Source organism: Aptenodytes patagonicus, chromosome 3, assembly GCF_965638725.1.
Source record: "Aptenodytes patagonicus chromosome 3, bAptPat1.pri.cur, whole genome shotgun sequence".
Classification (NCBI taxonomy): Eukaryota; Metazoa; Chordata; class Aves; order Sphenisciformes; family Spheniscidae; genus Aptenodytes; species Aptenodytes patagonicus.
The window spans coordinates 67394540-67409160 of record NC_134951.1 but is presented as its reverse complement, the minus strand read 5'-3'; the positions used below and the strand labels follow the sequence as shown (position 1 = coordinate 67409160).

General features: G+C 44.0%; 2 protein-coding genes across 2 annotated transcripts in view; both read left to right on the top strand.

The window, feature by feature from the left end:
• Positions 1 to 7545, top strand: part of MAP3K5 (mitogen-activated protein kinase kinase kinase 5) — a 108600-nt gene extending 101055 nt beyond the window's left edge. The window contains exons 26-30 of the mRNA XM_076333668.1: positions 808 to 1051; positions 3895 to 4007; positions 4912 to 5024; positions 5928 to 6004; positions 6838 to 7545. Coding sequence (XP_076189783.1) covers positions 808 to 1051; positions 3895 to 4007; positions 4912 to 5024; positions 5928 to 6004; positions 6838 to 6898 — 608 coding nt within the window. The 3' untranslated portion in view covers positions 6899 to 7545. The remainder of the gene's footprint in view (positions 1 to 807; positions 1052 to 3894; positions 4008 to 4911; positions 5025 to 5927; positions 6005 to 6837) is intronic.
• Positions 7546 to 13077: 5532 nt separating this feature from the next.
• Positions 13078 to 14621, top strand: part of MAP7 (microtubule associated protein 7) — a 123525-nt gene continuing 121981 nt past the window's right edge. The window contains exon 1 of the mRNA XM_076333680.1: positions 13078 to 13189. Within this exon, the coding sequence (XP_076189795.1) occupies positions 13144 to 13189 (46 nt within the window). The 5' untranslated portion in view covers positions 13078 to 13143. The remainder of the gene's footprint in view (positions 13190 to 14621) is intronic.

Here is a 14621-nt window from a genome sequence, read left to right as displayed (position 1 = left end):
AAGGAAGATTTATATTAAATGGTTAGAATTAACAAACAGATGTTGTTGCAATAATAGGTTTTGTAGGAGTATAAGATCTTGCGTACATATCCTTGCATACCTAGTAAGCTCTGGTAGGTAGTTTAAACAGGGAATAACAGAAACCAGAGTACACATATAGCTTTGTGTCTGCCGTTTTGTGGATGTACATCATTACAAAATAGGCAGTGTTCCCTCTGGTAAGTAGAAGGGAAGTGTGCCACTTTTGATTGTCAGGAAAGGGGTCAGTTTGTTATTTCCTCTCTATATCTTTGGGTACAATTTTTTGGTAAATAAGGTATTCTTATAATGAGAGAATGCTAAATATGCCAGAATAGCAACAACAAGAACAGCTGGATATAAGAGAAATAATGGTTATTTGTTTAATAAAACATTTCAGGTCAGACACATAAGAAATTACAAACCACTGCGAATGGAATAAAGCAAAAGAAAGTACTTCTGCACATAGTACTTCAGCACAATTTGACATGAAATGCTAGCCAAATCTGGAATCCTATTCATCCAGGTTTTTTGTTTAGGTTTGGTTTTTTAGAGCTTTTGAACATTTGATAGGCTAAATAATAATAAGCATAAACTAAGATGCTGTTATGGTCTGAGTGGTCTTAAACCCTTAGAAAATACCATCTGTTCTCTTGCTACAGAAATTTCAGGTCCGGTTTAACCAAAGCTGTAGGATGATCTGTAAATAGTCACTTAGGTCTGCTTTTGTTTTAATGTTTAACATCTTTAATAATTTTTCTTTTGCTTATATTTTAATGTTACTAATAGAATTGAGGCCACATTTTAGTCTTGCATCTGAAAGTGATACAGCAGATCAAGATGATATAGAAGCTGAAGAAGATCAAGATGAACAGCCTCAGAATCAAACTATCCAACAGCCTTGCATTGTCATGGAAGATGCAGTAGCTACCTCAGGTGTAAGCACACTCAGCTCTACGGTATCCCATGACTCCCAGGCTGCTCACAGATCACTGAGTGTCCAGCTGGGCAGGCTAAAATTGGAGACAAACAGGTAAGTCTGGACACCAGGAGACACCAGCCTACTTGTGACAGCATGTATTGTTTTGCTTTTAAAATATATGTGCTGGAATACTAGTGACAGTATCAAAATTCCATAGTACTGCAAGTTGTTCGTTTAAATGGTGGTCATTGTTTAGCTGTGACTGATCTATTAGTTTTATTCATTTCAGAACAATAGTGATGCAAGTTAAGGACAGTCTTGATTTCAGGTGCCCTTTCAAGGAAGGTGTGAAAAAATCAAGCTTGCTGCCAAGCTTCTGCTTTTTCTCTCCTTCGTATGTTGTGTATGGCTGATAAATGGTGTTATGTTTTGTTTCCATTAAGGCAGAACTTGCTGTTCTTTTCTATAGTTATTCTTGGGGAATGAACTCAAGCTAGTCGACAGCCACACATGAACTCCACAAGGAAACTGCTTCAGACTTGTTTTGTGCACAGAATTCACTGCAGCAGGATCTGTGCTTACCAGCAAGCATTACCTTTTTATTAAATAAATTTTGTTCATCAGAGAAAGATGGGAAAAATAGGTGTGTTGTTTAAAAAAAGAAATAAGCCAGAAATTTGGATATTGGGTTGGTTTGTTTTTTTTTTTTCCCAGAAATACACATATTCCACTTTAAACCTGAGAAGTGGTTCTTTTGGGTTTTTGTTTGTTTAAGAAATGTCAGAAACAAATCTCTGTCTCCATTACTTTATCCAAACAATTTTCTATATGATTTTGTTTTCTTTTCATTAAAATGTACCGGATAGTCTGTTTAAAGTAGATATTCTAGCTTTTGCAGCATCTGATTTATGACATTGGATTTCTTACTAACCTCAGTAAAATATGACCTTGATAGAAAGAGAACATCTTCAATAAGACAGTTGTTACGCTGTTAGAACATTCTTTGTAGTTACTGTTCCAATTTAAATTAAAATGTTAAATTGCACTTAAACATGTCCAAGAATTTTGCCATAATTAGAGTAATTCATTAGACTGTACTGTTTTTAATAAAGTATCAGTATTTTTTAGTTCTTTATGTTACAATTCATTTTTTTGCTTGTGATGACCACTGAGAAATATTTTTATTGCCTTATTGATACACTTAAAAAAATAAATACATAAATAATTTAGATTGGCTCACTTTACTTCCCAAGTTTATGATGGGGAGTAGCATCGGAAGTGATCAATTTGTAGAGGTACTGTTTTCTAGCCCTTTGATTTTGTAAATTTCTCAAATGAAAAGCCTTTGGCTAAATAATCACATCCTGTCATTCATGCAGAAATTTTGAGGTAAGTAATATGGACAGTTGTTTAACTATTAATTAAAGCTTTATTGGCATAAGCAGCAAGCAGTTATCAAGAGAAAATAGTTGATAATTTTATTGGCCCTGAAGGCCTTTTTCAACCAGAATGGATAGAGAAGGAATAAATTAACTGAAAGGTGGCTGCACACCTGTCTGGACAGAATATCAGTCTGCACCGAGATTAACCAAGCTGTGGGTGTGCGTAGAGGCACAAAACAGCTCTGTTCACATGCAGGATGGACTTGTTAAGAATTGTTAGCTCAGGTGTGGAAGCACTGAAATGCAACTATGCTGCTGGTAGGCCTGCATGCAAGCTAAAAGTAGGGCTAGATGTTTTTACAAAGCAATCATATGAGATGCAGTTTACTTCTGTGCAAAGACAGGTAAGGTGCTTTTGTGGCACATTCTCTAGCTGAATTCCAGAATGTCCCTATCTTTCAGTGTCCCAGAAAAAAAGTTGCAGTGCTCAACTGGTATAAATAAATTTAAAAAAAAAAAAAAAAGGAAACAAAATCATATGAAAATGGAACAGTTATTGCGTAGTTCTCAGGCTGACAAAGGCTTCAAGGAAGGGGTGAAAGTGCTGCGATTCTTTCAAGGCAGAACTTCGTAAGACTTGGAAGGCAGTGATAGGTTTGAGTGTGTTCTCCATGTACAATTTCTCTGACCAAGTTCCTGAATGCGTATTGTTCACAAGTCCTCCTTTTTACTGAAACGCTTTTCTAAAATAACAAATTGCAGCAGTTTCACATACTAATTTTCCATTGTATTCTGATTATTTTCCTTTGATCAGTTTGAAAGGTGCTGACCACTGAATCTCTCTGGGTTTCTCTCTGGGTTTGTGGTATGAAGGAAGTCAAACATGGGTTCCAATTTGTTTCTGCTTGACATTCTCAAAAGTAATTGCTTAGGAGAGGACACAAGGTATTTTGCCTCCTCTTTTCTCACTCTTCGTATAGCATAGGAGGGTAGGCACAAAGTTGCCTCGTATGTGAGGAAGGGACAGCCCTTGTGTGGATGAGAACGCATTTTCCCCATTTAAGAAATGCAACCGTGTTTTCATCACAGTTCCACCCTTGCCATGCCCTTGCAAACGTCTGCTGGAGAAACGTGAACGGGCATTTTTCCTTACAAAGGATTACGTCACAAAGTTTAGCCCTTGGTTTATGAAACACTTTGATAGTTGTTCTTCTCAGTTACACAGTTTTGTTTAAAGCAGAATGCTGGCTGTAGAAATTTCACTGAAATTTTATGGTACCATACCACCTGTTTAGTGGGTGGATGTGTATATGGAGGCTGGTGTGTTTGGGGCTTTTTGGAGGGTTTTTTTGGTTGGTTTTTAAAGAGCTATAGCTTTAGGAACCAGTGAATGTTTATGTCTTCATATAGGTCATAATAAGTCTATAGTGAGTGGATATTCGTATGAAAGCTGAAGAAGTCTGTCCTTGTCTATGTCAAGAGTTTTCTAGTTTAAGTGTTGTAAGATCTTCACTTTCCTGAAAATTTGAAACTACTTAAGGAAACATGTGCTTCCTTCCCGTTACTTCACAGGTTATTGGAGGAGTTGGTTCAAAAGGAGAGAGAATTTCAAGTCCTCTTACATCAAGCTATAGAAGAAAAAGATCAGGAGATCAGAAACCTACGGCTTAGGTCACAGCCAATAGGTAAGCGAGAAGAGTTTTCAAGGAAAAGTTTCATACTGGCTACAGATGAAGACGGTGGCAGCTAAACTTCTGTTCTTTTTATTGAGCCAGTCTCAGCAAAGATGCTTTATTACGCTGCTTCTGGTAGGGTTTGCTCTGAAGTAAGAATGTACATTGTGGAAACGAATTACTGAATTTGTTAGTCACAGTACAAGGAATGGTATGATTTAAATATTTTTGATTGTGATTATATGGAAGCATGCAAGGCTCATATCCTACAGAATAAATATTATTTCTAAAGAGGATAATCTAGTATGTTTAGGTATGTGTTCTTTGAATTACAGACTGTTCCAATTGTTACACTGAAAGTACAAGAGGATCTAATCGGTGAGATGTAAATACAACTTAAAGCTTACTGAGGCAAGCTGAGTTGATATGTATCTGCCCTGAAGAAGGTGGAAGTGCTAATGCATTTTGATGTTTCCGTGTAACGTGCTTGAAAGAAATGTTGCTTTCCAAAAGCAGCTGATCCTCAGTCTAAGGCATTGCCTACGCACCAATTGTATGAGTTACGCTGTACAGTTTAGTTAAATTGATGCAACAACATTAGTGCAGAAACAGTTACAGTGACATTGATGTGCCTTGAACTAGTAAAGTCATTTTCCGAGGAGGACAGAAAATGTATCTGTATCAATGTTCACACTACTTTAACTGTACCCCTAACCAAGTAGAGTAATTGGTGTATAACTGTCTGTAAACTGTAATTAAGTGTGTGCTTTGGGAATTGACATTTATCTTTATTTATGAGGGTACTGGTATTCTGAGCTTGAAGGGAAAGCTCACTGAAGAAAGTGCTTCAGCAGTCAAAAATGACAAGAGGTTGCTTTGGCAACTCAAAACCTTTTCTCAAAAATGCTTGTTCTAGATATTCCTGGATTGTCTGTCTGTCATCGTCATTCCACTGGCACAGGGACCGAAGACCCTGATCTCATAAACTGGTTGAGCGTTCAAGGAGCTGATGAGGCCACGATAAACAAGGTAGCAATGATTCAGTTCGCTCCCTGACACAGTTGTGGTACTGTTTTGTGACTTGATGCAAGAAGATACCAAACTTTTTTGATTACTTTAGCACATTTTGAGAGATTAATTTGTTTTCAGAGGATAGGAAAAAGCCATGAATATGAAGGCCTTCATAAAAATACAGTATTGTTAATAATTCCTATATCTGATTAGGAATAAGGGAATAAAATGTCCTGGTAAATAGACAGTATTGCTTTGGTTCATAATTTTTCAGCGTCTTTACACATTGCAGCAGTTCCTGCTGATTATACCCTGGATACAGGGTACACGGTCACCCTTAGCTAAGTGTGTTGAAGTGAAATCTCCTGAAGTAGATCGGTCTGCTCTGCAGCAAACTATATAATTTTAGAGGTGTTGAGCATCTCAGAATTTCAGCTGACTTAGGAAAACCTGCACGTAGTTATCACCCCTACAGATCAGATCAAAGGTTCCTCGAAATTCAAGTACATCAAATTTAGATGCCACTTTTGAAAAGGTAGGACTTAACTGTTGTGTTTAATTTCCTCATGGGTGAAATGTGGTATTAATTATGCTCTAATTCATGTTCATTAAAGTCTGTGACTCTGAGATATCAGTGATAACAATAGAAATGCCAGTTGACAAAAGTTTTGAGTAGCTGTAAAAGCATTATACCTTTCAAGTTGTGCCTGGTATGCCAATGTAGAGTATACAGTATAAAAATTAAGTAGTTTTACTGTAGTTCTAGAAACAATATGAATTAATCTGTTACATGTACCACATTTTGGCCCAGTTTTAGGTTTCTTCTAAACTTAAACTTCTATTTTTAAGGGCAGATGGTATATAAAACTTAAAGTTAGATTATATTTCTAACAAAATGTTCATTTAAACTTCTTTTTGTAGTTCTTGGCTGAAGACTATACATTAATGGATGTTCTCTGCTATGTTACACGAGATGATCTGAAATGTTTGAGACTGAGGTAATGCTTCACAGTTAAATGAACTGTGCTGAGCAGGAATGTGTTTTGTTACAAGAGAAAATAACTGATACTAAGCCTCTATTTATTGGATTGTGCAGTATTAATTTAAAATAAGTAACACTTTCCAGTATGTCTTTGTATACTGATGCATTCCTGATGAACAGCTGATGCTGTTTAAATTTTAAAATAAGCTTTTCTATTAAAGGAAAGCAAAGGGCAAATTTTAAAGTAAAGCTTTTACCTTACACCTGGTAACACTGGATATCCCATCAGAGCCTTGCTTTTTTTAAAAAGGTAGAGATAGCAAAACTTTCTGTAGTGTGTCATCATCATCAAACTTAGAAATACTACTCATGGACTGCAGCTAATACTAGATTTCACCTAATCACGCCAGGTGTGTGGGTCACTGCCGAACCAAGGTTAAGTAGAAACAATGGAAGTTATCAAACACTCTGTGTGTGCCTCATCAGTTTAAGAATAACTAACTACATAAAAATTTAAAAAAGAAAAAGGCAGGTGTTAAGATTTTTTCATAATTGACATTTTCATAATGTTGGAAGTCTGCTGTGGGTTATGCAGGTCCTTTGGACCAGAAGTCTGAATTCCAGAAAGCAGGCATCTGAAAAGTGTAAAGATTCCCCTTGTACTGTAATCAGAAATGGACTCTGTTCTCTATTTGAGTATTGCGTGTTGAATGTCACCTTTGATCAGCCTTCCCACTGAATTTCATTGGTCAAAAAAAGAGCAAGAAAATCAGAAGGCACCTAAATTGGAATGCTTTCAGGCTAGAGAGTATCTTTGTACCTGAGCATCTTTATGGTTTTTCTTTACAGAGGAGGAATGCTATGCACGCTCTGGAAGGCCATCACTGACTTTCGAGAGAAACATGCCTGACACTGAAATTTTTCTTCGCTTCTCTGCAGAGAGGAAAAGATTTCCTTTCAGCACAGAGCAGGTGTGCCGTCAGAAGGACTGTTGCACTTTAATCCAGTATTTGTTTACCAATGTTAAAAACACTGCAGCTTCCTGACTGCTTTTAATCCTATAATCCATAAGGAATCTGTAAACAACCTGCAACGTTATTTTACTTTAAATGTTTTTACATGCAAGTTTTTCAAAAATAAAAAAAAAACCCAAAACCCATTATAAACTCATAAAATATTGTAGTTAAAGTAACTAGATGTTAATTTCATGAAAAAACTGTACATCACTGGAACAAAACCAAAATGTGACAACTTCTCAAGTTTCTTTTTCTTTGTAATATATCTCAATAATCTGTAGTAGAACTTCATAATTTCAATCATAATTAGATATTTTTCTTTTAGTGTGCAAGACCTAAAGGTAACTGTTTTTACCTACTTCCCTTCATAGTTTAATATTGTTTATTTTTGGTAATTTAAGTTCTATGGTGCATTTGTTTTAGAGTTGTTTATGTACTACTGAACTGTACCAGTTGCATACACCTGAACCACAGTAATGTTAGCTTGTTCTAAAGCTATCTCTGACATACACAGTTGCAAATAAAAAGAACCTGAGACTTACTTTTTTCTGTATTTTTTGACTTTTAAAATAATAAAGGTGTAGAACTGGAAAATACTGGAATAAAAAAGAGGAAAAAAAAATCATACTGAGTATCAAGGGAACCTTTCTGACACATTAAAGTTACTGTGATTTGAGTTTGATAATCACAGCATTGAATATTTTATTGGTTTTCCTGGTCAGTCTAATTCCTGCACTGACAGTCCAGGGCCAAACAAAATTCTTCTCCGAGTGCTCTACTTGACTTGAGAAATGAACGTCCTGCCTCCATGCACTGAATAGTGATTGTGGCCTGTTGTTTTCTTCTGCTTTTGTTGATGCAATATGTCTTTTTTCACATATAATGAAAAAGGATGGTGGATATTCCCTGTCCATCCACTCTCATTGTCACTCCAGCATTCTGGCGCTGGGTATCATCAGATTCTTATGGGGCAGCTGCAAAAAATTCTATTGTGAGTAAGACTTGCCTGGACAGAAGCTGCTTCTTTCTTCATAAGCCTTGGTAATCAGTGAACAGCTTATGCCCTGAATTTTTCAGGTCTAGCAAGTATTTTCAAAGAAAATTAAATATTTTTTTCTAAACATAAACATGTTGTCCTAACATCTATGTAGTAATTTTTGCTGACTAAAAAACAACAATTACGTATAAAAAAATAGGCTAAACAAAGAACAGTAGATTAAACGTTAGGAAGTGTTTTGATTGTCTAGAGCTCAATGACTGTGATGATGATACGGTCAAGTGTTTATGGGTAAGGATGAGGGGGAAGGCCAACGAGGCAGATATCCTGCTGGGAGTCTGTTACAGACCACCCAACCAGGATGAAGAGACGGATGAAGCATTCTACAAGCGGCTGGCAGAAGTCTCAATCGCTAGCCCTTGTTCTCGTGGGGGACTTCAACTTCCCAGACATCTGCTGGAAATACAACACCGCAGAGAGGAAGCAGTCTAGGAGGTTCCTGGAGTGTGTGGAAGACAACTTCCTGACACAGCTGGTAAGTGAGCCTACCAGGGGAGGAGCCTTGCTCGACCTGCTGTTTACAAACAGAGAAGGACTGGTGGGAGATGTGGTGGTTGGAGGCCGTCTTGGGCTTAGCGACCGTAAAATGATAGAATTCTCGATTCTTGGTGAAGTAAGGAGGGGGGCCAGCAAAACCACAACAATGGACTTCTGGAGGGCGGACTTTGGCCTGTTCAGGATGCTGGTTGAGAGAGTCCCTTGGGAGACGGTCCTGAAGGGCAAACGGGTCCAGGAAGGCTGGACGATCTTCAAGAAGGAAGTCTTAACGGCGCAGGAGCAGGCTGTCCCTGTACGCCGTAAGAAGAACGGGCGGGGAAGACGACCGGCCTGGCTGAACGGGGAGCTCTTGCTGGGACTCAGGAAAAAAAGGAGAGTTTACCACTTGTGGAAGAAGAGGCAGGCGACTCAAGAAGAGTACAGGGATCTCGTTAGGTCGTGCAGAGAGGAAATGAGAAAGGCAAAAGCCCAGCTAGAACGCAATCTGGCCGCTGTCATTAGAGACAACAAAAAATGTTTTTACAAATATATTAATGACAAGAAGAGAGCCAAGGAGAATCTCCATCCTTTATTGCATGTGGGGGGGAACATTGTCACCGAGGATGAGGAAAAGGCTGAGGTACTTAATGCCGCCTTTGCCTCAGTCTTTAACAGGCAGACCAGTTATCCTCAGGGTACTCGGCCCCCCGAGCTGGAAGACAGGGACGGCGAGCAGGATGAACCCCCCATAATCCAAGAGGAAGCAGTCAATGACCTGCTACGCCACCTGGATGCTCACAAGTCTATGGGGCTGGATGGGATCCACCCGAGAGTGCTGAGGGAGCTGGCGGAGGTGCTCGCCAAGCCACTCTCCATCATTTATCAGCAGTCCTGGTTAACGGGGGAGGTCCCGGACAACTGGAGGCTTGCCAATGTGACGCCCATCCACAAGAAGGGCCGGAAGGAGGATCCGGGGAACTACAGGCCTGTCAGCCTGACCTCGGTGCCGGGGAAGATTATGGAGCGATTCATCTTGAGGGCGCTCACAAGGCATGGGCGGGACAACCAGGGGATCCGGCCTAGCCAGCACCGGTTCATGAGAGGCAGGTCCTGCTTGACCAACCTGATCTCCTTCTATGACCAGGTGACCCGCCTAGTGGATGAGGGAAAGGCTGTGGATGGACTTCAGCAAGGCCTTTGACACTGTCTCCCACAGCATTCTCCTAGAGAAGCTGGCGGCTCACGGCTTAGACAGGTGTACTCTTTGCTGGGTCAAAAACTGGCTGGACGGCCGGGCCCAGAGAGTTGTGGTGAATGGAGTTCAATCCAGTTGGCGGCCGGTCACCAGCGGTGTTCCCCAGGGCTCAGTTTTGGGGCCGGTCTTGTTCAATATCTTTATCAATGATCTGGATGAGGGGATCGAGTGCACCCTCAGTAAGTTTGCAGACGACACCAAGTTGGGCGGGAGTGTTGATCTGCTCAAGGGTAGGAAGGCTCTGCAGAGGGACCTGGACAGGCTGGATCGATGGGCCGAGGCCAACTGTATGAGATTCAACAAGGACAAGTGCTGGGTCCTGCACTTCGGCCACAACAACCCCATGCAGCGCTACAGGCTTGGGGAAGAGTGGCTGGAAAGCTGCCTGGCGGAAAAGGACCTGGGGGGGTGTTGGTTGACAGCCGGCTGAACATGAGCCGGCAGTGTGCCCAGGCGGCCAAGAAGGCCAATGGCATCCTGGCCTGTATCAGAAACAGCGTGGCCAGCAGGAGTAGGGATGTGATCGTGCCCCTGTACTCGGCACTGGTGAGGCTGCACCTCGAATACTGTGTTCAGTTTTGGGCCCCTCACTACAAGAAGGACATTGAGGTGCTGGAGCGTGTCCAGAGAAGGGCAACAAGGCTGGTGAAGGGTCTGGAGAACAAGTCTTCTGAGGAGCAGCTGAGGGAACTGGGGTTGTTTAGCCTGGAGAAAAGGAGGCTGAGGGGAGACCTCATCGCTCTCTACAACTACCTGAAAGGAGGTTGTAGCGAGGTGGGTGTCGGTCTCTTCTCCCAAGTAACAAGCGATAGGACGAGAGGAAATGGCCTGAAGTTGCGCCAGGGGAGGTTTAGATTGGGCGTGAGGAAAAATGTCTTTACTGAAAGAGTGGTTAAACGTTGGAACAGGCTGCCCAGGGAAGTGGTTGAGTCCCCATCCCTGGAGGTATTTAAATAGATGTGTAGATGAGGCACTTAGGGACATGGTTTAGTGGCATGGTGGTGTTGGGTTGACAGTTGGACTCGATGATCTTAGAGGTCTTTTCCAACCTTAATGATTCTATGATTCTATAAATAATTTTAGTTAATTTTTCTTACTCTGAAGATGGTTCCACTGATGTTTGGGCACAGATAGATTCAACTCATTCCAAAAATGTAACTACATTTCAGGAAAAACATAGCTGATGTTTAACAATTTCTACTGCTATTACAGCAGAAAACAGTACAATTTCAAGGTAGTTTTAAGCACCGGAAAGACCAGTGGTGGAGGTTGACTTGCAAAACCCAAAGCAACTAAATAACTCTACCCATGGAAAAGTGACCCTAGGACAAAGCACTCCCCTCATTTGATTTTTTTGTGTGAAACATGATCCTGTATCAGTCCATGGCTCCAGTTTGAAAACCTCTGATTTCATGCAGCATGAATAGACCAGAATATAATTGTATTGCTTTATCTGTGTGTTGATACTTTGAAAGCATGCAGCCTGTTCTCTATTATCTATCACTCGGGGTGCTCAGTAATGCTAGCTATGTGTAAGAGAAGGGAGTACTATCGAGGAATTATTTTAATGTCTCCACAAGACCTAGCCTGGCACCAGCTGGGAATTAATTCCTGTAGTTCACTGCTGACCTCACCAGACCCAAGGTGGCTTCTGCAGAGCTGCTTAGCAAGCAGTCCTGTATTCTCCAGTGTAAGACTATATCAAGTCTGATGCATGCCTAGGCTGGGCCATGTACACTTATGCTACTTGAGAGATCATGGATTGGTCTGAATGTGCTGATAAGCACAGCTTATCCATCTGTGTACTAGATCTGTGCACAAAAGCTTATGTAATATCCCCATTTCAGGCTACTTCATATAGATTGTGCCAGACACATTACTTTTTCTATCCTCAGACAGAATGTGAAGAAACATTTCGAGACAGAGTGCATCAGATGGGTCAGCCTGGGACTCCTCAGCCTGGTTCCCTGAATATGCTGGTGGAAGCCTACATGGACCACAAGCGAGGGATTTGAGAATATGTTGTAAGGACACGTTATGTTTTAGTGCAGGATTTTGCCGAGGGCAACCTTTTGACTATAGGACATACCACTCCCTTTAAGTTTGGATAGCCTCTTGGTCCTTGATTAGTGCTGTTGCGATCAGGTTGACTGAGAGACACCTTTCCACCTCCGTTAAGAGAGCTAGGCAGAACGCAGAAGTGAAAACTTGACCAAGGCAGTGCTGGTTTTGGAGTCTCTTGCACCTTTCAGCATAGAGCCCAGCCCATTCTTGTAGCACACACACTTTCCTGCCCACAAACCACAGGGCACGTTTATCACCCAAGCCCCAGCTCCTTCTGTTTTAGAGCACATATGGCTCCTGGTGCAACAAAACATTCATCCTCCCTTCCCCTGGAAGAAGACCTCACGCCCTGAACTTAGCTGTTTGTGAAAGGAGGACGTTCTGCATGGTGGCAGAAGTTTGCTTTGTCCAGTGTGCCAGACCAAGGGAGCTGCACCTCTCCATCTGCTTGCCTGCATGCATGCCACAGCTGCATACCATGAGTTCCCCGATTCATTCACCATTCTTCAATTGTTTTGATGATTGGTACTACCTGCAAGCAGATGCAAAATGAAATTACGTTTTAATCCAGACCTAGAACACTTTTAAGAGAAATGCTCTTATATAATCCCCAGAAAGCAGCTTAGGGCAAGTTTAGGCGAACTCAAGGGAAAGGTAACAAGACCATGACCTTTACAAAGAGGATTGATATATTGACAACTCTTCACAGAGTCATTTTTTGGAAGCCAGGCATTGCAGGCAGCTTAGGGTATGTACGCAGATGTTTAAAAGCGTGTGCTGTAATAACGAGACTACAGCAGTACAGTCCTTTCCCAAACGATGTGGCGCACTGCCTGGACTTGTGAGGTGGCCACCACTCCTCCCACCTGCTGTCGAGACACCGGCGGGGAATTGGTAATCATCCCAAAAACCTGTTGTTTCTCTCCGTGCCGGCACCTAATGAGCTATGCCAATGCGGCGGGAGCCCCTCTGAGGAAAAAAAAATACACCTGGGGAAACACCGATATATCGACCAGGTGCTGCTGAGGGAGCCGGCTGTGCGGGCAGGCTAGTCGCCGCCCGCCCGCGCCCTGCCGCCTCGTAACGGCCGCTGAGAGCGGCGGGATCTTGTGCCCGTTGAGGGGCGGCCGTTACCCGCCTGCGGGCGCCGCTCGCGCCGGGCCCGCCCTCACCTGCTCCCGGGCAGATCCCGCCGGCGCCGCCGGCGGAGGGGGGACGTGGCGCTCTCACCTGCCCGGGGCCGCTCATTCGCGGGGCGGAGCAGCCGCGCTCGGCGAGGAGGAGACATGGCGGAGGCCGTGGGCAGGAGCAGCGGGTGCCGGCGCCCCGCAGGTGAGGCCCTGTCGGCGGTTGGGGTGGCGGGGGAGCGGCTCGGCGGCTGCGGGCGCCCCTGCGCACCCGGACGGCTACGGGCGGCCGTGAAGAGAGGGAGCGCAGGGGGGCCTGGCGGCGGCCTCCTCTCGCAACAGGTGCGGGGTCGCCCCGCGGCTGCCCGTGCCCGCCATGCGCCGGGCTGTGAGGGGGCTTTCCTCCTTTCCCCCGGGCGTCACCCACCGCGAACCACCGCCTGCAGACCCGACCCAGAGCTAGCCGGAGGGGCGGCCCCACGCAGGGGCGCTGCGGCCCGGCCCGCGCGGCGGGCAGAGCCTTGCCAGCGGCGGCAGCGCGTCCGGCCCGTGTCCCTCCGTAACGGCGAGACCCCCGCGGAGGGGTGTCGGCGGGTGCGCGCCGTCGTGTCCGGGGTGCCGTTTGTTGCTCTGAGACCCCTAGCTTTTAGGGCTCGGTGTGCTGCGGGGCGCCTTCACCGCGGCGGGGCTAACGCGGGGGTGCCGCGCCGCGCGGCGGAGGCCTGGCCGGCGGGGAGGGGGCCCGCGGGCGCGGCCGCCGGGCTGCGACGCGGGAGCCCGGGGCGCGCGGGGCAGCGGCTTTTGAACGGGGCTTGAGGTAGCGGCGAGCTCCTGCAGTTAGGGCGAATACCTGCAACGCCCAGCTAACGGGGATGAGGTAAGCCCCGGCGAGGGAGAAGGGCTATCTCGGTGGGGATAAGGTACCTGGTAGCTGCGCCTCGGCGGCGGTGGGCGCCTCTCCGAGCGAGGCCTGGGGCCTTCGCCCCGCAGGACGGCGGTCTGCAGGAACCCAGGGTTTTGGCTGCGCCTTAAAAGTGCAAGCGACGGGCTTCTGCAAGCCGATACTTTCTACAGGGAAAGAAGGGAGGTGTCTTTACATCTCCTCTAAGGAGGGATGTATGCTGCAAGAGCGTTTTAAAACGCTTTTATTTTGTCCTAAGGGCGAGGAGGGTGCAGGGAGGAGATTTTGGCTTACGCAAGCAGATCGACTGCTGTATCACTGTTGTAGATGCAGATGCTGTTTGCTTTTGCAGGCAGTGGAGGGGTTGCTTTTCTGGTATGTTCACTGGGAGTGCTGCTTGCTGGACTGTAAAGTCTGACTCCAGCCATAAGTCCTCTCCTTTTTTCTCTTTTTTTTTTTCTTCTCCACAGTACAATTCTACTCGCCCTTTGCCAGTCCTTCACTTCTCTGACATATGTCCAAGTTTATCTCTGAATCAGAGAGTGAGTTTTTTTCATCAGAACAACATATGAATAGGCCATATGGCTGTTGGTTGATTAACTGTGTTTCCACAGTATAATATTTTTAATATATATTTTATATAACGTGGGCATGCAGTCACAAGCAACAACTGTGGGCAGACCCATCAAAATGCTGCCTTTCTTTATTAAAGTTGGAAGTGTAGTGCTTTTGCTCA